Source organism: Lontra canadensis, unplaced genomic scaffold (genome assembly GCF_010015895.1).
Source record: "Lontra canadensis isolate GAN:19392208 unplaced genomic scaffold, GSC_riverotter_1.0 scaffold72, whole genome shotgun sequence".
In the NCBI taxonomy this organism is placed as follows: Eukaryota; Metazoa; Chordata; class Mammalia; order Carnivora; family Mustelidae; genus Lontra; species Lontra canadensis.
In genome coordinates, this window is record NW_022631066.1 from 7210538 (window position 1) to 7234998 (window position 24461).

General features: G+C 37.5%; 1 protein-coding gene across 4 annotated transcripts in view; it reads right to left on the reverse strand.

The window, feature by feature from the left end:
• Nucleotides 1-24461, reverse strand: part of STAM (signal transducing adaptor molecule) — a 96055-nt gene that overhangs the window by 67608 nt on the left and 3986 nt on the right. For 2 of the 4 annotated variants that reach the window (XM_032880889.1, XM_032880893.1), the window contains exon 2: nt 5432-5516. The exons of 1 other annotated variant lie outside the window; for it this stretch is intronic. In XM_032880889.1, coding sequence (XP_032736780.1) covers nt 5432-5516 — 85 coding nt within the window. Of the gene's footprint in view, nt 1-5431; nt 5517-24461 lie in introns of those variants that run through there. One more of the 4 variants, XM_032880890.1, reaches the window with a different exon arrangement.

Genomic DNA, 24461 nt, shown 5'->3' on the forward strand with positions numbered 1-24461 from the left:
AACAATGCAAAGATACAAAAGGAACAAAAGCAGTTATCTATAGATGATGGGACAGAAAAACAGGGATGGGAGTTAGACTTGTCCATGTTCATCTTTTCAAGCTGTTTTAATTTTTGAGCCATGTAAATATGAATCTATATTTAAATCAAAAAGTACATATTTTATATAAGCATAAGTATTTCTTGAAATCAACAAATATAAATACACTCACACATATGTGCATATGGTTTAAAGAACAGAACAATAAAACTTTTAAAACAGAAAGAATTAAAGGAACGTTTTTCAAAACACTGGAAGCCATGTTTCTGGGTCACAGTTCTGACTAAATAAAATTTCACAATAATGGCTCTTTGATGCTTACAAAAAAAAAGAAGAAGAAGAAGAAGAAAAGGCCAAAACAATCTGGAGGGTCAGAGTAAGAAAGGCTTGACAGAAATTATTTTATTTATGCACTAAGTAATTCCACAATATACTGATAGTTACAAATCATTTTGATAAAAATATCAAAGCTTACAGAAAAAGAAAAGCTTTTCCTCAAGTTGCCTCCACAATCTCCAAATCCACCTACTTAAATGGATTTGTACATTTTATAAAATTAGATTAAAACCAAATGGCAATGCTTTTTTTAAAAAAATCTACATTGTTGCCTAGTACACAAATAACTTTATGAAATGCATTCCAATCTATAACTTCCCTCTACTTCAACCTACCCTACCCAAATCTGTTTCAGGAAAATACACATCACATGGGTATGGTTTCAGGAACACCTTCTCACACCAAGGGCATTTCTCAGTCTTCTCTGAAGCACACCAGGTACCTAGAATACCTCGCTGACAACCTAAAGTAATGTTCAATATTCTTTTTTTTTTTTTATAAACATATATTTTTTTCCCCAGGGGTACAGGTCTGTGAATCGCCAGGTTTACACACTTCACAGCACTCACCATAGCACATACCCTCCCCAATGTCCATAACCCCACCCCCCCCAACCCCCCTCCCCCCAGCAACCCTCAGTTTGTTTTGTGAGATTAAGAGTCACTTATGGTTTATCTCCCTCCCAATCCCATCTTGCTTCATTTACTCTTCTCCTACCCCCTTAACCCCCCATGTTGCATCTCCTCTCCCTCATATCAGGGAGATCATATGATAGTTGTCTTTCTCTGATTGACTTATTTCGCTAAGCATGATACCCTCTAATGTTCAATATTCTTATGCTACCATCAGCAACCCATAACTAAACATATGTATGTAGGTTCCTAGAAAACATAAACCAAATCTCTGCAAGTTCTCTATATAAACTAATTACAAAATGATTTCAAAGATTAGAAACAAACTATGAGTGGTTACCAGATGCTGGCAGGGGGAGGGGTGGTGGTAAGGAGTTGTCTAGTAAGCAGAGTTTTAGATGGGGATGATGAAAAGTACTAGAAGTGATAACTTCTGATAATAACCCCACAACAATGTGAATGTACTGAATGTCAAAAATATGCCACAAAATGTTTAAAGTCATAAATTTTATTCTATATATATTTTACCACAATAAAAATAAATAAGCAAACAAAAGAAATATTACGAACACCACCATAAGTATCCCACAGTTTACTGTTCACCTGAAAAGCACCTTCATAATTTTCTACTACTAAATTGATCTGAGAATACCTAACACAACTGTTATTTTTTGAAAGCTCAGTAATATTAGAATAGTGTCTCAATTATTATTTAATCCTTTTCAAACAATTCTTTATTAACAAGAGCTATGGCAAGAGACTGCATTTATATAAACAAATAAATGCTTAGAAATTAATGATTTAAAGGAACTAGAGAACAATAAATGTAAAGGGAGGAAAAGTAAGTGGAAGGGAAAAGGGAAGAAAATAGAAAAAGGAAAAAACATTATTTAAAAGGACAAAAAGAACTATACCTCATTATTTAGATCATCAAAGTTGAAAATCCTTCCTAATTCATAAACTTAGCATAACATCAATTAAAACTCCCAAAAGATAACTGAAATATTAAGGAACATACTGATAAGAAGTATACAGTCTAAAATAAATTTGAAAAAAAAAATCATGTACTGATCTAAATAAATAGGTACTATCCATACAACCTATTGATTCTAGATAAAAACAGACAAACGGAGGGGGAACGGTACCTGGGAGAAAAAGTCAGTTAAGTGTCTGACTTGTGGTTTCAGCTCAGGTCTGACCTCAAGAGTAGTAAGACCAAGCCCCACATCAGGATCCACACTAAATATAGAGTTGGCTTTGGCTTTCTCTCTTCCTCTTCCTCTGCCCCCTCACCCCCTTTCCCTCTCTCTTTCGCTCTCAAATAAATAGATAAATCTTAAAAAAATGGGAAAGTTTTTTAAAGTTTAAAGGTCATTTTAAATGTATGAGGCCAATACTGGATGGACTTTGAGGGCATTATGCTAAGTGAAATAACTCATATAGATAAAGACAAATATTGTACGATTTCACACACATGTGGCATCTAATAAAACTGAACTCACAGAATAGTGGGGTTGATGGTTGCCAGAGGTGGGGGGTGGGGTGAGGTGAAGTGGGTGAAGGGGGTCAAAAGGTAAAAACTTCCAGCTTTAATTAAGTTCTGGGAATGTAATGTACACCATGGACAGTATACTTATAATACTTTATTATAACTTTAATGTTGCTAAGAGAGTAGATTTTAATTCTTATCGTAAGAAAAAATGAAAAAAATAACAAATGTTGCTAGTAAAATAACTGTTAACATGAAGAAAAACTAAACTCTTCATCTTCACTGTACATTATGCAGAATTTCAGATGATTATAAATTTTTCAACTGAAAAATATGGAATATTTCTAGTAATGAAAGGGAGTTTATCTTCGCATTTCAAGCAAAAATCATATTATTATAAAAAGTATCTACAAAATGAATACCAAATTTAACTTTACCAATGTAAAGATGAAAAGAAAACTGACAGAGTGGAGAGGAGGGACACTGTAACTGGAATGCTAGATGAACGTTTTATTTCCAAAATATAGTAGGATGGAATTGGGTTGATACCTAATCCTCTTTTTTTTTTTTTGATACCTAATCCTAAATAGCCAAATTGTCACAAAATTGAACTTCAATCAAAAGGAGGTTAAGTTGTACCTATTTAACCATGTGCCAGATACTACTGTGAACACTTTATATATGTTAATTAATCTCACACTGTGAGGAAGAAGCCCCTGTGAGGAAGACACTATTTTTATTCCTACATAGCAAATGAGGAAGATAAGATACACAGTCTGACACAGCTAAGCGGTCAGAGCTAAGATGTGAACCCAGGCAGTCTCACTCCGGAGTCCCATGCTCTCGACTACTAAGCTATCTAAACTAAACTAAACTAAACTCAACTACCACTAAACGGCACAACAAAAATTCATGGACCTTTTCATTCTACAAATCTAAGTCTATCACATAGACATAAACTACTATAACACACAACAAAATACAAGTAAGAATGATTTTGATACAGTGCTTTGAGGATTCACATGACCATAATATGATTTGCTATAAAGGGGATAAAGCAAGCTTTGTGGAAGAAATGATATGTATATTGGGCCTGGAAAGATATGAGAAAACAGAGACAGAAAATGCGAGAATAAAATACTTCACACTAAAGGAATACAATGACCAAAAGCATAAACTAAGGTAGAAAAGCACTGGCAACTGAAAGGCTTTTGTTGAAAAAAATGGTACTTAGAGGAAAAATAAATGAAAAATAAATGAGTCAGATGCCTAGAGGGAGGACAGACAACTCACTGCAGAAGGCAGGGTAGTAATATGGTCAGAGCTGTTATACGGCAACTGGATATAAGAAGTGGATAGGAAAGAAATGGAAAGAAACGCCAGGAGGTTAATTCAATAGTCTAGCCATGGTAAGGAATGTCTCAAGTAAAGCGGGACCAACAGAAATAGAGAAAAAGGAAAAGATATACAGCACACAGTAGCTACTCAAATCCCAATTAAATTAAGGAACTAACAGGGTCAGAAAGAGAAAGACTCAGTACACTAAAATGTAAAAACAACAAAGGGGATAAATGAGGCCACATTTGGAGGCCACATTTTGGGGAACCTAAAAAGGGCTGCATGTTACAAGAAGGGCTTGACTGAAGGGGCAGAAAGACCCTGAACACAAACGACCCTTGCCTGGTTTGGCCAGGTTCAAGAAGTTAACTGAGAAGACTTTATTATATCAACAGTCTGTGAGATATTTTGGAGGCAGACTGACAGAATTTAGCAACAGTATTAATGTGGAGGTGACTCTGAGGTTTTAAGTGCAAATTAAATAATCTTGCCATTAACAGAGATAGGGAACAAAAGAGGGAAAGCAGGTTTAAAGCAAAAAGAGACATGACTTCAGGTTTCTACATGGTGAGATCAAAGCTTATATAGTATGATACCCAGAAATAATGATGTGTCCCCAAGACTAGTGCTACAGTGAGAAAAATCAGAGCTGAAAAATACAGATGTCACCCATATAAAGATATGCATAAGTTGTAGGATTTAAAAAAAAAAAAAAAAAAAAGAATGTACTAGAAAAGAAAAAAGGATTAGGGGAAAAAAGAAAGGATCAAAGGAAGTTTAAGGAACTTCCTATATTTAGGAGGAAGGAAAGCCAAAGAAAGCATCATCAGAGGGTTAAGATTAGCACCACAAGAATCAAGTATGGGGCGCCTGGCTGACACAGTTGGTGAAGCATGCAACTCTTGATCCCGGGGTTAGAAGTTCAAGCCCCATGTTGGAGCCCCATGTTGGGTGTAGAAGTTGCTTAAAAACAAAATCTTAAAAAAAAAAAAAAAAAGAAGTGTAACACAGCAGTGTTCTCTAACATTTTTCACAGGAAGTACACAAATTAGACAATATTTTTATGGCACAAAGGGGTAAATGAGGCTGCTAAAATCAGATGTTATTAGCCCAGGAATTAAGGAAATTATTAATCTGTATACCAGTTAATCAACTTGCCGTATTGAAAGCTCTGTATGAACAAAAAGATTTACGCCAAAAAGCTTAAGATTATATTGTCCTGAACTGTCTTTCTATAGTCACTGGTTAGGTAGAATACTGCAGAAATGACAATGAAGAACTGAAAAATAACCATGAAACTTGAGAAATCATTTAACTGAGAAATCACTAATGGTTTTAAAAGTCAGTGGAAAAAGCTAGACTTTGGGAAGCAACTCTGGACAAAGGTTTAATTAAAATATCAACATTGTTACCAGTCATGTTACCCTGATTGGTTACAGAGAGTAATTTAAATGGAATGATTCCTCAAATCTTGCTAGCAAAGAAGTCCCTTTTTAAACTAAATTGTAATTGTAATATACTTTACCTTCTAACTCTCATTTTATTCATGTTAATAAAGAGAATCAATAAAGCTCCTCTGAAACTTTGCAACACTTACCCAGTTCGAGATTGACCGACTTTATCACAAATATCCAAAATGAGGCCCCAATCCTCAGCAGTATTCATCTCACTGGTTGCTTTCTCTGTGTATTATGAAAAGAAATTGCAGAAACATTATTTTTGAAAATCTTTAAGAGGTAAATAATCACATTTAAATGACTAAATTGTGATAAGAAATCAGAATAGTTGCCAGCAGCCTGTTTAATGAGATGGTCAAGAACATCTTCAAAAGGGGTTAGGGGCACATTTACCACCTATTGAAATAATTTTCCCCATACACATTTCAGATGCTTATTACTTAATATTAAGAAATAGCCCTGGAATTTAAGGAAAAAACAAAAAAAAACAAAAACAAAAATAAAAAAAACCAGATGAACATATAAGGGAAGGGAAAGTAAAAAAAAAGATGAAAACAGACAGAGGCAAATTATAAGAGACGTAACTATAGGAAAGAAACTGAGAGCTGCTGGTGATGAGGTGGGGGGATGGGGTCAGTGGGTGATGGTCATTTAAGGAGGGCACTTGATGTAATGAGCACTGGGTGTTATATGCAACTGATGAGCCACAAAATTCTACCCCTGAAACTAATAATATATTATATGTTAACTAAGTTGAATTAAAATAAAAATTTTTAAAAATTAAAAATTAAAAAAACCTTTAGAAAAGGAAAAAAGAAATATGCCACTGATGGGACACCTGGGTGGCTCAGCTGGTTAATCATCTGACTCTTGATTTCGGCTCAGGTCTTGATTCAGGGCCCTAACATTGAGCCCCATGCCTAATTCCCCACTCAGTGCGGAGTCTGCTTGTCCCTCTCCCTCTGCTCCTCCCCCCGCACTCCCCTCAAATAAATAAACAAATAAATAAAATCTTAAAAAAGAGAAACAGGCCACTAATACTTATTTATAAAAAAACAAAAACAAGAAACTACATACAGGTCTATTCCCTTCCCCACGAAGAAAGACTAAAATAAGAAATACTTCCACTATCAAGTAATTCTTAACTTTACCTGCCAATGAAGAAACATGACAAGGCACAAATCTCTACCAAAATGTTTCCGGTAATTAACTAATTATATGATTTTGTTGATTTTCATGTGTGACATGGGAAAGGAGGAAAATGAAAAGAAACTAAGCTTTAACTGAGTATTTTCCATTAAATAAAAACTTAACAGGGGCACCTGGGTGGCTCAGTGGGTTAAAGCCTCTGCCTTTGGCTCAGGTCATGAACCCAGAGTCCTGGGATCCAGCCCCACATAGGGCTCTCTGCTCAGCAGGGAGCCTGCTTCCCCTTCTCTCTCTGCCTGCCTCTCTGCCTGCCTGTGATCTGACTGTCAAATAAATGGATAAAATCTGAAAACAAAAACAAAAACAAAACTTAACAAATTAAAAACATTAACAGAGGTATCACAGATGGAGCCCAGCCATTTCATTAAGCTCTCTCCCTTTTTTATTTAAAAAAATTAGAAGTTTTTTTAGAGCAAAGACAAGGATAAAGAAAACATGAGGACCAATAACAGCAATACTATCTCAAAAACTATGTAACAATAACAGATATACAGTACCTACTAAGACCCAAAAAAGGTGCATGATATACTGGTAGTAACAAGAAAGGTTAAGAACCAACCTGTTTTACACCACTGAATTCTCGGAAAAGTCAAGAACTGGTAGCAGAAAGAAATGCCTGCTGCTGACAGCGGAGAAGAAAGAGGACTTAGAACGGATCAACTTTGTTGGGAGTGTGTAGGTAAGTACCTAATTTGCCTTCCTTACTCAAGAGCTCTGGCAACCATCTCTCCCCAACCCACCTGAGCAAATGAGCGAAGATTTGCTTTCTGGAGATAAAGCAAAGTTTTTTCTAGACAAGGAGACACAAAGCATAGTTGAGACGTAAGTATCAAAAACAAGGAATTACTTCCAGTTTCCAGTATAGCATTTAAAGAACTTGGAAGTTACCACTCCATCCAACAAGGAAAAAGATGAATACCATGAAAACTAAACAACTCTCCTGAGATCCTTCTGAAGTAAGGTCACAGGCCAAATGCTGTCCCCAAAATTAGAGACATAGACAAATGGAATATCAATTTAACAGAGCAGAAATCCATAACCAGAAATATCACCAACATCCAGTACCACAGATCTAAGCTGGAACAGACAAACTGCTGGAGGCTAAGTGTGCACAATTCTGGAAGCTAAAATCCAAAAGGGCCCAGACATAGGGGATTTCCCACATTTCTGTAATTTTATTTTTATGAGCAGGATCTCGAGGTAATATCAGAGAAAACTTTCTACTTTTCAGCAAGGGGAGGAGGACAATAACTATTGTGAGATACACCAGAGCATTCTCTTCTTAACAAGGCAACTTGTTAAGCACCTAACCAACTAGGGTTTTACCAGAGATTAATCCACCTGGGGTAAAGGAAATGCCCAACTCCAGCCTGCTCCACCCTTCCATATAGAAGAAGGGGAATACCCAACTTCAGCTCATCTAGTCATCTTCTCCCACCTAAGAGAGGGGAAAAACTGAGAAGCACGTGAGAAATTCACACCCTACAGGCAGAGGCTCACTTTAAAAGACTGAGAGCAGGGCACCTGGGTGGCTCAGTGGGTTGACCCTCTGCCTTCAGCTCAGGTCAGGTCTCAGGGTCCTGGGAACCAGCCCCGCATCGAGCTCTCTGCTCGGCGGGAAGCCTGCTTCCCCCTCTCACTCTGCCTGCCTCTCTGCCTACTTGATCTCTCTCTCTATCAAACAAATAAATAAATAATCTTTTTAAAAATAAATAAATAAATAAAAGACTGAGACTTAATCACCAGACTATATATCACTTCCTATCTAACGCCTTACTATTATGCCATTAAAGTATAGTGGGTTTTTGTTGTTGTTGTTGTTTTTGAAGGATGGTGTTTCTTTTATCAGTACATCATGTCTAGCTTTCAGCAAGCCACATTATAAGGCAAAAAACACAATATGAAGAGTAAGCATCAGAACCAGATACACACATGACAGAAATGCTGGAGTTATCAGACAGGAGTTTTAGAAGCTACAACTAATAACGCCAAGAGCTCTAATGGAAATAGGAGATGGCATGCAAGAACAGATAAAGAAAGTGAGCACAGAAATGGAAATTCTAAAAAAGAATCATAAGAATAAGAATCATAAAGAAATACTAGAGATCGGGATGCCTGGGTGGCTCAGTTGGTTGGACGACTGCCTTCAGCTCAGGTCATGATCCCGGAGTCCCAGGATCGAGTCCCGCATCGGGCTCCCAGCTCCATGGGGAGTCTGCTTCTCCCTCTGACCTTCTCGCTCATGCTCTCTCTCACTGTCTCTCAAATAAATAAATAAAATCTTTAAAAAAAAAAAAAGGAAAGAAATACTAGAGATAAAAAATGAACACCTGTGGCGCACTCAGCAGCAGACAGAACACAGCTAAAGACTCTCCAGACTTGCACACGTATCAGTAGGAACTTCCAAAACTGAAAAGCGAAGGGAAAAAAATGACCAGAAGGAAAACAAAAACAAAAACAAAAACAAAAACCCAGCAACAGATTATCCAAGAACTGCGGGAAATTACAAAAAGTAATGGACAGAAGAAACAGAATACTTGCTTGAAGCAAAAACAACTCAACATTGCCCCAAATTGGTGGGAAACATCAAACCACAGGTCCAGTGAACTCCAAGAATACCAAGCACAACAAGTACCAAAAAAAAAAACAACTACACCTGGGTATACCATTTTCAAACTGCAAAAAATCAATGATAAAGAAAAAAAATGGGGGGGGGGGAAGCCAGCAAAAGAACCACCTTACCTATACCAGAACAAACATAAAAACTACATCTGACATCTCAGAATGCATGCAACCAAGGAGGAAATGGAGCGAAAATAACCGCCAACCTATTACGTACCCTGTGAAATTACTCTTCAAAAGGAAAGAAGAAATAAAGACTTTCTCAAACAAAAAACCACTAAGGAAATTTGTTGCCAACAAACGGACCTTGCAAAAAAAAAAAAAAAGGTTAAAAAAAAAGTCCTTCAGAGAGAAGAAAATGATATAGGAGGTGTGAGTTTCCACGGAAGCGAAATAAATAACAGCAAGGATCTCAGGAACAGGAGAGAAGAACTAGGAATATTTTGTTATTCATTTCACTTGCCTGCACTACCAATGAAATTGTATAATATTATTTGAAAGTGGATTTGGACTACTTCTAAATGTACATTGCAGACTCTAGGGCAACCACTAAAAATAACAAAAACAGGAATATAATTAATATGCTACAAAAGAAAAAAGACTGAATCATATGAAATGCTCCATTAAAAGCACGAAAGAAAAAAAGAGTGGAAGAAAAAATAGGAACAAAGAACAAGGGCTACAACTAGAAAACTGTAACAGATATGGTAGATATTAATCCAACAATATCAATAATCAGTTTAAACATCAGTGGTCTAAATACAAATATTGCTGGAGTGATCAAAACACAAAATGCAATTCTATGTTGTCTAGAGGAAACCCACTTTAAATATAAAGACATACATTAAAAGTAAAGAGATGGAGAAAGATAACAATGCCAACACCAATTAAAAGAAAGTGGGAATAGCCATATTAATTTCAGACAGAGCAGATTTTGGAGCAAGGCAAGTTTTCAGGAATAGAGGCATTACATAAAGTAAAGGGGTTAATTCTACAAAAACATGTAACTATCCTTAATATGTACATGCCTAACTACAGAATGTCAAAATAACAGTGTCAGAAAGTAACAGAAGTGCAAAGATAGGGGCACCTGGGTGGCTCAGGTTATGATCCTGGGGTCCTGGGATCAAGCCCTGTGTCAGGTTCCTCTCTTCATGAGAAGCCTGCTTCTCTCTCTCCCTCTGCCCGCCACTCTGCCTGCTTGTGCTTGCATGTGTGCACACGCCCTCCCCCTCTCTGTCGAATAGATAAATACATAGATAGACAGACAAAATCTTTGAGAGAAAGAGGGAGGGAGGGAGGGAGGCAGGGAGGGAGGGAGGAAGGGAAAGACAAATCCAGAAAGCAGAAAATCACTAAGGACATAGATGAACTCAACACCATCACTCAACTGGATATAATTGGCATCTATAGACTATTTTATCCAACAACAGCAGAAGACACATTCTTCTCAAGCTCACATGAAATACCAAAATACATCACACAGCCATAAAACACACCACAGCAAATGCAAAAGACTAGAAATCTTACAATGTCTGCTTATAGACCACAATGGAATTATACAAAAAATTAATAACAGGGGCGCCTGGGTGGCTCAGTGGGTTAAAGCCTCTGCCTTCGGCTCAGGTCATGATCTCAGAGTCCTGAAATCGAGCCCCGCATCAGGCTCTCTGCTCCGTGGGGAGCCTGCTTCCTCCTCTCTCTCTGCCTGCCTCTCTGCCTACTTGTGATCTCTGTCTGTCAAATAAATAAATAAAATCTTAAAAAAAACCAATAACAAAAAAATAGTTGGAAAATCACAAAATACATGGAGATTAAAAAACACACTTCTAAATAATATATGGGTCAAGAAAGCTCACTCAAGAGAAATTTTTAAATATTTTGAACTAAACAAAAATGAAAGTACAACATATAAAAATTTGTAGGACAGGGGCCCCCGGGTGGCTCAGGTGGTTAAGTATCTGACTCATGATATCGGCTCAGAGCTCAAACTCAGGGTTGTGAGTTCAAGCCCTGTGCTGGGCTCCACACTGGGCATGGAGCTAACTTAATTAAAAAAAAAAAAAAAAGAAAGAAAGAAAGAAATCGTAGGATATAGTTGAAATCAGTGCTTACTGGGAATTCATAGCTTTGAATGCATACATTAGAAAAGAAAATCTAAAATCACTAACATAGGGGCACCTGGTGGCTCGGTTGGTTGGGCATCTGGCTTTGGCTCGGGTCATGATCCCGGGGTCCTGGGATAGAGACGTGCCTCAGTCTCCCTGCTCCATAGGGAGCCTGTTTCTCCCTCTCCCTTTTACTCTGTGCTCTCTCTCCCTCTCTTGCTCTCTTTCAAACAAACAGACAAATAAATAAATAAAATCTTTTTAAAAATAAAAAATAAAATGAAAATAAAATCACTAACATAAGCTTCTACTTTAGGAAACCAGGAGAACGAATCAAATCCAAAGTAAGCAGATGAAAAGAAGTACAGCAGAAATCAGTGAAATTGCAAACAGAAAATAAAGAAAAATCAATACAACCAAAAGTTGGTTCTTTGAAAATATCAATAAAATTGACAGATGGTTGAAAAGAAAAAAAAAAGGAAGGAAGATACAAACTACTAATATCAGAAATGAAAGAGAGAATATCACTACGGATCTCATGGCCATTAAAAGGACATTATATGAACATTAAAATGGCTCAGTGATATTGATGGGATCATGGAAACCTCCAATTTACAGCCAATCAATATGAAGCATAGGACATATCCTGGACTTTGACTAGCATCCGAAGTGGAGAGTAAGGGCAATCTTATGGGACTGAGCCCTAAACCTGTGGGATCTGACACTTTCTAGTTAGACAGATAGTATCAGAATGGAGTTAAATTTGTGGGACACTGGTCACTGTCCACTAAGAATTAGAGAACTGCTTAATGGTACTGGGAAAACACACATTAGAATTTGAACTCTATGCCCACAAATGTGATAACCTAGATTAAATGGATCAATTCCTTGAAAGACGCATCTGTCAAAACACACACAAAGATAGACAATCTGAAGAGGCCTGTATCTATTAAAGAAATTGAACCAATAATTAATAATCTTCCAGGGGCGCCTGGGTGGCTCAGTGGTTTAAAGCCTCTGCCTTCGGCTCAGGTCATGATCCCAGGGTCCTGGGATCGAGCCCCGCACTGGGCTCTCTGCTCAACAGGGAGCCTGCTTTCCCCTCTCTCTCTCTCTCTGCCTGCCTCTCTGCCTACTTGTGATCTCTCTCTGTCAAATAAATAAATAAAATAAAATTTAAAAAAAATCAATAAATGTAATCCATCTCATCAACAGCTAGAGAAGAAAAATCACATGATCTTATCAAAAAACTCAGAAAAAGCATCTGACAAAGCCCAACAACTCACGATAAAATTCTCAGTAAACCAGGGATAACAAGGAACTTCCTCAAGTTGATAAAGAACATCTACAAAATGTCTATAGCTAATATATTTAATGGTGAGAAACTAGTAGAAGTTTATCAGTAAGATCAGAAACAAGGCAAGGGTGTCTTCTCTCACACCTTTTCACCAGCATACTGGAAGTCTTAGCTAATGCAAAAGTATGAGATAAATACATAAAAGGTGCAAAGATTAGGAAGGAAAAACAAACTTGTTTTTCCTCACAGACAGCATGTTCATCTATGTAAAAAATCCAAAAATATCAACAAGAAAAAAACTGGAACTATAAAATGAGGAGTGCCTGGGTGGCTTAGTCGGTTAAGCCTCCAACTCTTGGTATTGGCTCAGGTCGTGATCTCAGGGACTGGAAATGACCAGCCACTAACCTTGCTCAGCAGGGAGTCTGCTTCCCCTCTCTTTCTCCCTATGTTCCTCTCCCCCAACTCCTGCACTCTAAGTAAATAAATAAATATTTTTTAAAAATGATTTTGGGGGCACCTGGGTGGCTCAGTGGTTAAAGCCTCTGCCTTCGGCTCAGGTCACGATCTCAGAGTCCTGGGATCGAGTCCCGCATCGGGCTCTCTGCTCAGCAGGGAGCCTGCCTCCTCCTCCTGTCTCTCTCTGCCTACCTCTCTGCCTACTTGTGATCTGTCAAATAAAAAAAAAAAATGATTTTGGCAAAATTGTACAATACAAGGTTGACTGTAGAAAACTCAGCAACTTTCCTAGATATTAGTAACAAACTGTAATTTTAAATTAAAAACACAATACCATTTACATTAGCACTCAAATAAAATACTTAGGTATAAATCTGCAGAATACATATAAAATCCATATGAGGAAAACTACAAAATCATGATGAAAGAAATCAAAGAATTAAATAAATGGAAAGATATTCCATGTTCATGGATGTTTACCGAAGCTTTATTCATAATCACCAAAACTTGGAAGCAAACATGGTATCCTTCAGTAGGTGAAGGGATAAACATGAAAACTTTAGAGGCATATTAAGCAAAAGAAGCCAATCTGAAACACTAAATAATGCATGTTTCTAACCATATAACATTCTAGAAAAGTAAAAATAAATTAATTAATTAACTAATTAATTAATTCAGTGGTTGCCAGGGGTTGGAGGGAGGATAAGATGAACAGGTGGACCACAGGATTTGCCACGCAGTGAAACTACACTGTTTACAATGGCAGACACGTTGTTATACAGTCAAAACCCTTAGAAGATACAACACCAAGAGTGAATGCTAATGTAAGCTATGGACTCTGGGTGGTGATGATGGGGATATCTTGGTTAATAGATTATAACAAATACACTACTCTGGTGCAGGATGCTGATATTGGGGAAGCTCCTGCATATGTGGGGACAGGAGAGATACAAGAAATCTCTGTACCTTCTGCTTAATTTTTCTGCGCATCTAAAACTCTTCAAAAAATAAAGTCCATTTTTAAAAATAAAGGAATTAAGCAACTGTGTGAATGCTGATACCTGCTGTTCAGAAAAGAAACAAATAATATATCATATATTAATAAAAATTAAAATTAAAAAATAGTTAATTATTTTTTTTAAAAAACAGAGTTAACATAGAGGGCTGACTGGTATCCTTTATTTATTTATTTATTTATTTATTTATTCATTGACTGGTATCCTTTAAAAGGGTTGTTTATGCATTGTCTGGTGTATGGGAACTTAGATTTAGGGAGAGTTCTCACCATTCTCAGAACTTAAAAACTGGCCATCTATGTCTAAACTGATTGTACAGACAATATGGTTTATACTGAATATGCTTTCTTTGTGAGAGTCTGGAGTTCGGGTACTTGCCAAGCAGAGTACGCCTATAGGATCAGCTCTCAAGAAAAATCCCAAGCACTGAGTCTAATGAATGTCCCTGGATGACATGTTGCCACACCTCACTGCCGGGGGAATTAAGCATGTCTTATTTGGAAGACAGTAAAGCATGTCTTCGCTGGAAGAGGAGCCAAGGAAGCTTATGCCTGGTATTTCCAGACTTCACCCATGTGCCCTTTCACTTTGCTGATTGCACTTTGGGTCCTTTCACTGTAATAAATCATAGCTATAACTATAACTGAGTCCTGTGAGTCCTGGGGGATCCTAGAACTGGGAAAGCAGGGGAGTGTTCTTGAGGTCCTACCCACCCCCATTAAATACCTGCCCTCTCAGAAATTATTCTATTCTTGGGGCGCCTGGGTGGCTCAGTGGGTTAAGCCTCTGCCTTCAGCTCGGGTCATGATCTCGGGGTCCTGGGATCAAGCCCCACATCGGGCTCTCTGCTCAGCAGGGAGTCTGCTTCCTCCTCTCTCTGCCTGCCTCTCTGCCTACTTGTGATCTCTCTGTCAAATAAATAAATAAAATCTTTAAAAAAAAGAAAAGAAAAGAAATTATTCTATTCTACCCTTCACCTTCATTCATACCTTCACCCTCAGAGAGATTACAGGACTCTGGGGATTCCAGGTCAGCCCAAGAGGAAACACCTAAAGGTAAGATAGCAACATGGAGGGACAGAGAGAGAGTTCCACAGTAAATGGCAAACCACATCAACATGAAGTTCAGTCAATAAGGCCTAACCACAGGATCACAGCTTCCACAGTGCTTTTTATTTCTCTATTATAACCATGGGCAGAAAACCAAGGATTACCAGCTAGCTGAGAAAATCGTCTTACATGGAAGATAAAGGAAAAGACAAACAAAACAGACAAATACAGAAAAAAAACAACCAGAATAGGGCAAGTTAGAGAAAACAAGAACCTATGTAGGAGGGAAAAACTTCAAAAGAAATCATTATTTTCTTCTGAAACAAAAGCTATACAGAAGTAGAAGGTAACCTATCTTGACTGGAACATTGTAACTCAAAGAATAGATAGATTGAAAGACAGCATCACCATGATCCCCATGAACATTTTCATTTTTTTTTTAGCCTGAGACGGGTTGGGGGTAGGAAGCCTGATCCATACCAAGATTCTTACCTGTAAGGGTTGGTCTTGGTGAAGACAGTCAAATTCCTGCTCCCTACTTCCCTTCAAAGCCCTGTTGCCTGGTTCAACAGATAATAATACTCATTTCCCCACTGTGATCTACTACTGAGAGCTGGAGATTTGAAGCAGAAAATAGCAAGCAGCCAATTCTGTCCAAACTTTATGCAGGCTAGTAATTCCTAATCCACAGCATAGCCCCAAGAGATAGAGCAACACCTACCAACTAGTCATTGCCATTAGAGGAATACATTAAGTATCTTAAAAAGTGGCAATGGGTGATAACTAGTGAGTAGTGGGTACCTATGCCTAGTCATCATACCATCTTCTAATAGGATAGATAACAAAATCAGGTTATTCACACAAATTCCTTGTGTAAGAATACAAATATCCAAGACATCTGAGATCTTGGAAAAGTGACTTATTTGCAGGAAATAATAAAATTTGGACAGATATTCAACAAAATGGAATAAATTTTTAATCTATGCCAGGCGTCATCTGAAGTAGCTGAGACTCTAAAAAAAGAAATGAAACCAGAAGATAGAGACCTAAATAGATGAAAGAAAAAGTATTATAGAAAAAAAAAAAAAAAAGGAAAGCCTGAAGCAAGCTGGAAAAAAGACCTGGGGGGAGAGAAAAGAAGAATCAGGCAAGGCTTCTTGATATACTTAGAAACTAAGGAGAGAACAGGATTAACAATAAACTCTTTTGTTTCCATTTAAGTAGTAAATATATAGTAGAGTATAATAAAGAATAAAATTATGAAAACAAGTATAACAAAGAAGCTAGGCTGGCTACAATAGAGACAGACTACTTTGTCAAAGGTTGGAACCACTCAGAAACTTAAAATACAAGATGAGATGTTTGTATTAAATCAAGAAACAGCCAAGAGAATTTGCAGCAAGGAAACAGTCTAATCAGAACTGGACTTCCAGGGGAAAAAAAAAAGACTACTGCCCATATGTGAAAATGGTTCTCATGAGGGAAAAGGAGACCTAATGAGAAACTAACACTACTCTTGAAACTAAACAGATAACTTTACAAAGCAAATATTGAAATGCTGTTTAATTTCATTCAGGCTGCAGGGTATATACCAAAAGGATAACTGAGTCAAATTTACCTGTCATTGTTCAAGTTCCCATAACACATTATAAATCCCTTGAAAATAATAACAATATCTACTTTGGGCAATTCTTTCAAAATATTCATGTTCTTAGCCTAAGGACTCAATAAATACTAAACTGACTCATGTAATTACAGTATGAATCCATAAAACTCACAGAAACACATACACCTTTAATAGTATCTACTTCAATGATTTTCCAATTTTACTTTTCAGTGTGGAAAACCCTCTACAATGCAACTGTGATGCTACCTATTTGGAGTTGGTGCAGCTCACACGTTGAGAGCACAGAACTTCCTCAATGTTTCCCACTTCAGGCACAAGCAACAAGCTCTCGGGTTCCTAGGTCATAGGCACTTTTGATGAACTGGTGACAAAATCAGGGGTTTCCATTATCCCCTCAGGTTCATTATTCACTATATCAATTCAAAGAACTCAGAAAAGCATTTTGATTATAATCTTATCACAAAAATTACAAATCTGAATCAGCCAATGAAGAGATGCATAGGGCCAAGCTTCTGCGCCCTTAGGATGCATCATCCTGACACATCAATGTGTCTCACCAACCAGGAGGCTCAACCAAGGTTTGGTGTCTAGAGTTTTTACTGGCATTTTATTATGAAGGTCTGGTCGGCTACTGCCTGGAACTCAATCTCCACGCCTCCTACCCCTCCCCAGAGGTCTGGTTAATATCATATGACTCAAAGTCCCAACCACCTAATCACAAGGATAAGTCCTTCTGGAGTGACCAGCTTCCATGCTGAGTCATCTCATTAGCATAAATGAAAACATTATACAAGGAGCCCTTCTTGAGTAAGATGCTCCTATCATTCAAGAAATTCCAAAGATTTAGAGACTCCCTCTCAGGAAAAATGGACAAAGACCAGTCACACACTTTATTTTTCAATACTCTCCTTTGTAAGAACATTTTACCTTCAAAGAAATGCAATATGTAAACCAAATCCAAGTGGACTGCTCTAACTGAGGATTCTCAGAGCTCTACCTCTAAGACCCCTAACCCTTACGAAGCCAAAGAAAATCGACTGAGTCACGCTGATCAAATATCCTCTGGTCTAACATTCACTTCATCTTAGAAAAGGAAAGCAAGTCATTACTTTGATCTGATAGTGTATTTAAATAATTAATTCATTGTCTTTACTGGCTGGTAGCCAAGCAGGCCTTTTAAAAACCGTGCATTTTTGTAAAAGAAAACACTTAAGTCTTGAAATCTATCACCTTCTTAAAAAATAACTAAGCTTATTAAAACTTAAAAGTCAATAGTTTATTAGAAAGGATACACTTATGACTAATCAAATATAAAGTCCCTATATAGTAGCTAAGTATGATCTTAAGTTCCTGAATTAAAGTGTACTCAGAAGCTTATGGTACAGTCATCAGCAGGTAGGCTGAACACTCATGAACTACATTCTTTACTCTCTGATCCATAAATGGGATCAGGACCTGACTCAAATTTATGTACATCAGAAATGCAACCCATTTCCAAACTTTTAAACTATTCAGATTATTTACTCAGATTATTGCCTCAAGATCAACAAGGGCAGCAGCGCAGTTCTTCTCAATTACAAAACAAGTCTTTTTTAAATTGGAAAGAATAAAAACTATTACTAACAATTCAACATGGTTTTATGAGTAGCAAAGTCAAAACTATTTTCTAAGACAAAAACAGGGGTTGCAGGGAAGGTAAAAGTGAAGCAAAAAAAGAGACTTGCTTCTAACCAATGCAAAGTTTCATAATGATCTCATTTTATCCTCAGATTATTCCTACAGACAAAGCTCATTTTACTGCCCTTCACTTTATTGCACTTTGTAGATACTGTGTTTTTGTTTTTGTTTTTTTTACGAATTGAAGGTTTGTGGCAACCCTGCTTTGACTCCATTTTCCATATGTCCCATTTTGATAATTCTTGCAATATTTCAAACTTTTTCATTACTATTATATTTGTTATGGTGCTCTGTGATCAGTGATTATGATCTGCTAAAAGCTCATGACTGTGGGCATTTTTTAGCATGAAGTGTTTTTTAATTAAGGTGTGTGCCTTGTTCATAGACATGATGCTACTGTACACTTAGCAGACCACAGTATGATATAAACATAACTTTTATATACATCAGGAAACAACAAAACTCATTTGACTCACTTTATTTACATGTTCACTTTATTACTGCAGTCTGTAACCCAGCCCACAATTCCTTCAAGGTATGCCTGTATACAAAGAACAATGATCTTTGATGTTGCAATTGTAACTGTTTCGGAGCATCGCAAACTGCACCCATATTAAGACAATGAACTTAATAGAAAAAGTGTGTGTGTTCTGACTGTCCACTGGCCCATCTCTCTTCCTCTCCTTGGGCCTCCCTATATTCTCTGGAATACAACAATATTGAAATTAGGCCAACTAGTAACTCTACAATGTCCTCTAAGTGTTCAAGTGAAAAGAAGTGCCACATGTGTCTTTAAATCAAAAGCTAGAAATGATGAAGCTTAGTCAGTAAGGCATGTCAAAAGCTGAGATAGGCCAAAAGCTAGGTCTGTTGAACCGAACAGTTAATCAAGTTCTGAATGCAAAGGGAAAGTTTTTGAAGGAAATTAAAAGTGATACTCCAGTGAACATACAAATGATAAGAAAATGAAGCAGCTTTATTGCCAATATGGAGAAAAGTCTGAGTGGTCTGGAGAGAAGATCAAATCAGCCACAACATTCCTTTAAACCGAAGCCTCATCCAGAGCGAGGTCCTAACTCTCGTCAAATCTATGAAGGCTGAAAAAGGTAAGGAAGCTACAGAAGAGAATTTCAAAGCTAGCAGAGATTGATTGACGAGGTTTAAGAAAAGAAGCCATGTCCGTAAGACAAAAGCGCAAGGTGAAGCAGCAAGTGCTGATGGAGAAGCCGCAGCAAGTTCTCCAGAAGATCTAGCTAAGGTCTTTATCCAGGGTGCTACACCAAACCACAGATTTTCAATGTAGACAAAACTGCCTTAGAGTGGCAAAAGATGCCAACTAGGCCTTTCAGAGCCAGAGAGAAGTCAATGCTCAACTTCAAAACTTTGAAAGCTAGGGACGACCCTCCGGTTAGGGGCTAAGGCAGCTAGTGACTTTAAATTGAAGCCAGTGCTCATTTACCATTATGAAAATCCTAGGACTCTTAAGAATTATGCTAAATCTACTCTGCTTGTGCTCTCTATATATGGAATAAAGCCTGGAAGACAGCACATCTGTTCACAACATGGTTTACTGAATAGTTTAGCCCACTGTTGAGACCTACAGCTCTGAAAAAAAGATACTCCTTTCAAAATACGACTGCTCATTGTACCTGACCATCCAAAAGCTCTGACAGACATGTATGTACAAAGAGATTAATGTTGTTTTCATGTCTGTTAACACCACATCCACTCAGTGGCATGCGGATCAAGGAGTCATTTCGACTTTCAAATCTTACTATTTAAGAAATACATTTCCTGGGGCGCTGGATGGCTCAGTCAGTTGAGTGTCTGACTTCAGCTCAAGTCATGATTTCAGGGTCCTGGGATTGAGCCCTGAATCAGTCTCTGTGCTCAGCTGGGTATCTGTTTGTCCCTCTCCCTCTGCCCCTCCCCACTCTCATGCTCTTTCTCTCTCTCTCAATAAATAAAATCTTAGAAATATATATATCAATAAATAAAATCTCAGAAACACACACACACAGACAAACTACAGCTGCCATAGATACAAATTCCTCTAATAGATTCGGGCAAAGTAAACTGAAAACCTGCAAAGGATTCATCATCCTAGATGTCAGTAAGAACATTCACAATTCACAGGAAGGTCAAAAGATCAACATGAGTAATAGTTTGGAAGAAGGTAATTCCAGCCATCCTGAATGACTTTGAGGGGATTAAGACTTCAGTGGAGGAAGTAACTGCAGATCAGGTGGAAAGAGCAAGAGAATTAGACTTAGAAGTGGAGCTTGAAGGCGTGACTGAATTACTGTAATCTCATGATAAAATATGAACAGATGAGGAGTTGCTTCTTACAGATAAGCAAAAAAGTGGTTTTCTGAGGTGGAATCTACTAGAAGATGCTGCGAAAACTGCTGGAATGCGACGGAGTTTAGACTATCACATAAACTCAGTTGATAAAGCAGCAGCAGGGTTTGAAAGGAGAGATTACAATACCGAAATAAATTCTACTATGGGTAAAACACTGTCAAACAGAATTACATGCTACAAAGAGTTCAATGAAAGGAAGAGCCAATCAATGTGGCAAACTTCGTTGCTGTTTTCTTTTACGAAATTGCCACTGCCACCCCAATCTTCAGCAACCACCACCCTGATCAGTCAGTAGCCATCAACATCAAGGTAAGACCCTCCACCAGCAAAAAGATTATCACGTAATGAAAGCTCAGAGGACGGTTAGCATTTTCGTTAGCAATAAAGTATTTTTTAATTAAGGTCTGTACTTTTTTTAGACATAATGCTATTGCATACTTAATAAAATACTGTATAATGTAAACTTTTATGCCCTGGGAAACAAAATTCATTTGACTCTCTTTACTGCAATATTTGCCTTACTGCAGTAATCTGAAACTAAACCAGCAAGATCTCCCAGGTATGCCTCTACTCAAAAAGAGGAGATTGAGAAATCTGCCTAGCAATACCCAGAAAAACATAAGCAGCGCCTCATTTGAATTTCAACAGTCTTCTCAATGGAGAACTCTTCCTGATAAGCAGGTACTTTTGATTTTCTCAGAATTTATAACTCTCAAAGATTTGGGGAGGTGAGAAATGCTGACAAGATGACTGCCCATCGTGTTCTTGCTATAGGGAAAAAAAAAAAAGGTCAATCAGCTTAGAGATGTTAACAGTTCATCAAAAATGGCTAATGGAGAAAACAAGTCTTAAAAGAAATTATTGTCTTTTTGAGATTATGGTTATCAATTTTCCTATCCCCCCAACCACTAGAAACTGTTTACAAAGAAAAGCAATCTGAAATTCTACTAACCAGAAAGGAAGTAGGCGTCAAAGGAACAGCATGGAAGCATCTCAGAAAAAAGCACAAAATAGAAATGAAAACCCGAAAAGCTTTATACAAGGAATACCTTACAGGAGAAGTAAAATCAAAACAGAAGAAACAATGAGTACACATTCTTAACCCAATGGTTATCAGACTTTTAACAGACCTGTATTCTAAAATTTTCACATTTCTCCCCTGAGCATATTTTCACAGTAACTGATTCTACCCCTTAGAATCTGAGCAGCCTCTAGAGGCTCCAGAGCTATTATCTAACATTATTCTAAAAGAAGCTAGTGTGCTAACTGCTTTATATGCATCATATCCTTAAAACAACCCTAATCAAGACTAATGAAGACAAAGCTATGTCAAGCCAGAGGATCCACACCTAAAAAAGTAGTAGTATAAAGCCAACAAGGAAAGATGCCTTGAGAAAACATAGTGGAAGGTAAGTCTGAAGAGGTTAAAAAAAAAAAAGAGCTAAATGCTATATAAGGTCTTACATGCTATGCCAAAAAGTTCAAATTGTTGTGAAAGCTGTAGATTCACTAAAATGCTTTAATCAGAGGAGATACATGATTATATTACATTTTAGAGATATTATCAGCCACCTAGAAAATGACTGGGTACAGACTGGAGGCAGGGATAACTGAGGCTACTGTACTAATCTAAGAGTTCAGTGATCTAAGCCTGCCCTAGAAGCAGCAATGAGAATAGAAAGGATGAGTGGCATGAACTGAGGGAAAATGAATGTGGACTTTAGGAAGATAAAGTGTACAGACTACAGCAACACCAACTCCTTGAGGACACATTCGGGGTGCCTAGCGCATAGCCCATAGTATGTGTTTGTCGTCTGGAATGCAGAAAATTACAACTATAGAAGTCAAGAGTGACTCCCAGATTCTTGACATGTGTGACTAATCTGAAGTACCAGTAATGAGAACAGAGGAAAAGCATACTTGAGAAGAAAAGTTTGAATATGATTTTGAACATCCCGTTGAAGCCTATTCATCTCCAGTAAAGAATGACAATGTCATGTGTTCTTATAACTATTTCTCATAGCAACTCCATGGAGTAGATATTTTAATCCCTATTTACAAAGGTGGAAAGTGAACTTAAAGGGCTTTTGTACTTGCCCATACTATGCCCATTTACTAACAGCAAATGCCATACCTGCAATTTAAACCCAAAGCCCAAAGTCCTTCCATCACACCATAGTGCAGGAGAATAAATGTACCATTAACATTTATGAAAATTAAACTGGCTGTGGTTTATAATACTGAAGAGAACAGAAAAATAGACTAAGAACATGGCCAAGTCTAAAGGATACAAACTGGTCTGCAGTACTCTGATTAGGAATCCAAAAAAAAGCTATTACAAAAACAAAGATATGATGATTTGGCAGAGACAGGGTAATGATTCAAAGATGCCTCTAGGGCTTCAAATCAGGATAACTAGAACCCCATAAAATTACCATATAATGAAAGTAGAACCAGACTGAAAAATAAGTTCGGTTTTCTGATAGATTGATTTCTAGGTGATAACACCAAACAGAAATACAAGACTGGAAATGAAAAAAATTGATAAGGACTTATTGAGTACTTATTGTGTATCAGATACAGTCCCTAGTTGTTAGGGATAGAAATGAAAAGTTTGTGTGTCTGGTGGCTCAGTCAGTTGTCTGCCTTCAGCTCAAGTCATGATCCCGGGGTCCTGGGATTGAGACCCAAGTCGGGCTCTCTGCTCAGCATGGAGCCTGCTCCCCCCTCTCTCTCTCTACCTGCCACTCTGCCTACCAGTGCTCTCTCTGTCAGATAAATAAATAAAATCTTTAAAAAAAAATTGAAAATGAAAAATTCTCATCCATACAGGAGACACTCAATCTATCAATTAATGTCAGGGAGTTGAGTACCATAAAGAAAAATGAAACAGAACAAGGAAACAGAGTGAGGGAGTACAAATTGAGTTTGTTTGTTTGTTTGTTTTTTACAGTAGGTAATTACGGAACGCCTCTCTTAGAAACTTACTTGAACAATCCTGAATGATGTAATGGACATTAAGATCTTCAAATACCCAGGGGAAGAACATCACAAGCAAATTAGCACAATATAGAGAAAAAGGCAGGAATGACCTCGGAGTGTTCAGACTCAAGAAGCTTAGAATGAGAGTTTAGAGGTCAATATCATATCAAGGACACAGGAAGGGGGCTAACTGTAAGCCATGATAAGGAATTTGCATTTCCCTCTAAGTGGGATGGGAAGCTACTGCAGTTTTCTGAGCAGGTAAGTGATATTAACTAAGATTTTTAAAAGATCACTAACCTTTGTATATGAGAACTGACTACAGGGGGCAAGCCTGCAGCCCAACTATAAACCTCTTGCCTAAGAAAGAGATATCAATGATTGGAGCAAGATAATAGTAGTAAGGCAAGTAAGGAGAAGTGAGGAAATTCTGGATATGTTTTGAATGCAGAGGCAAAGATCTTACTGACAGAATGTATGTGGAATGTGAAAAAGGAAAAAACCATGACTCCCAGACATCAGAGATGAGTGACAGGAAAAAACAATGGTGCCATCTAAAAGAAATAGGCAAGGATGAAGAAATGAGGACGTTTAGGTAAGAAAACTAAGAACCATTTATCACTATATCCCATACTAAAGATAAGGAAACTGAGGCACAGTGTCACTGCTGATAAGCTAAGTTGGGCAATGAATTCAAGCAGTATAGTTCCAGAGTGTGAATTCTTTTTTTTTTTTTTTTAAGATTTTATGTATTTATTTG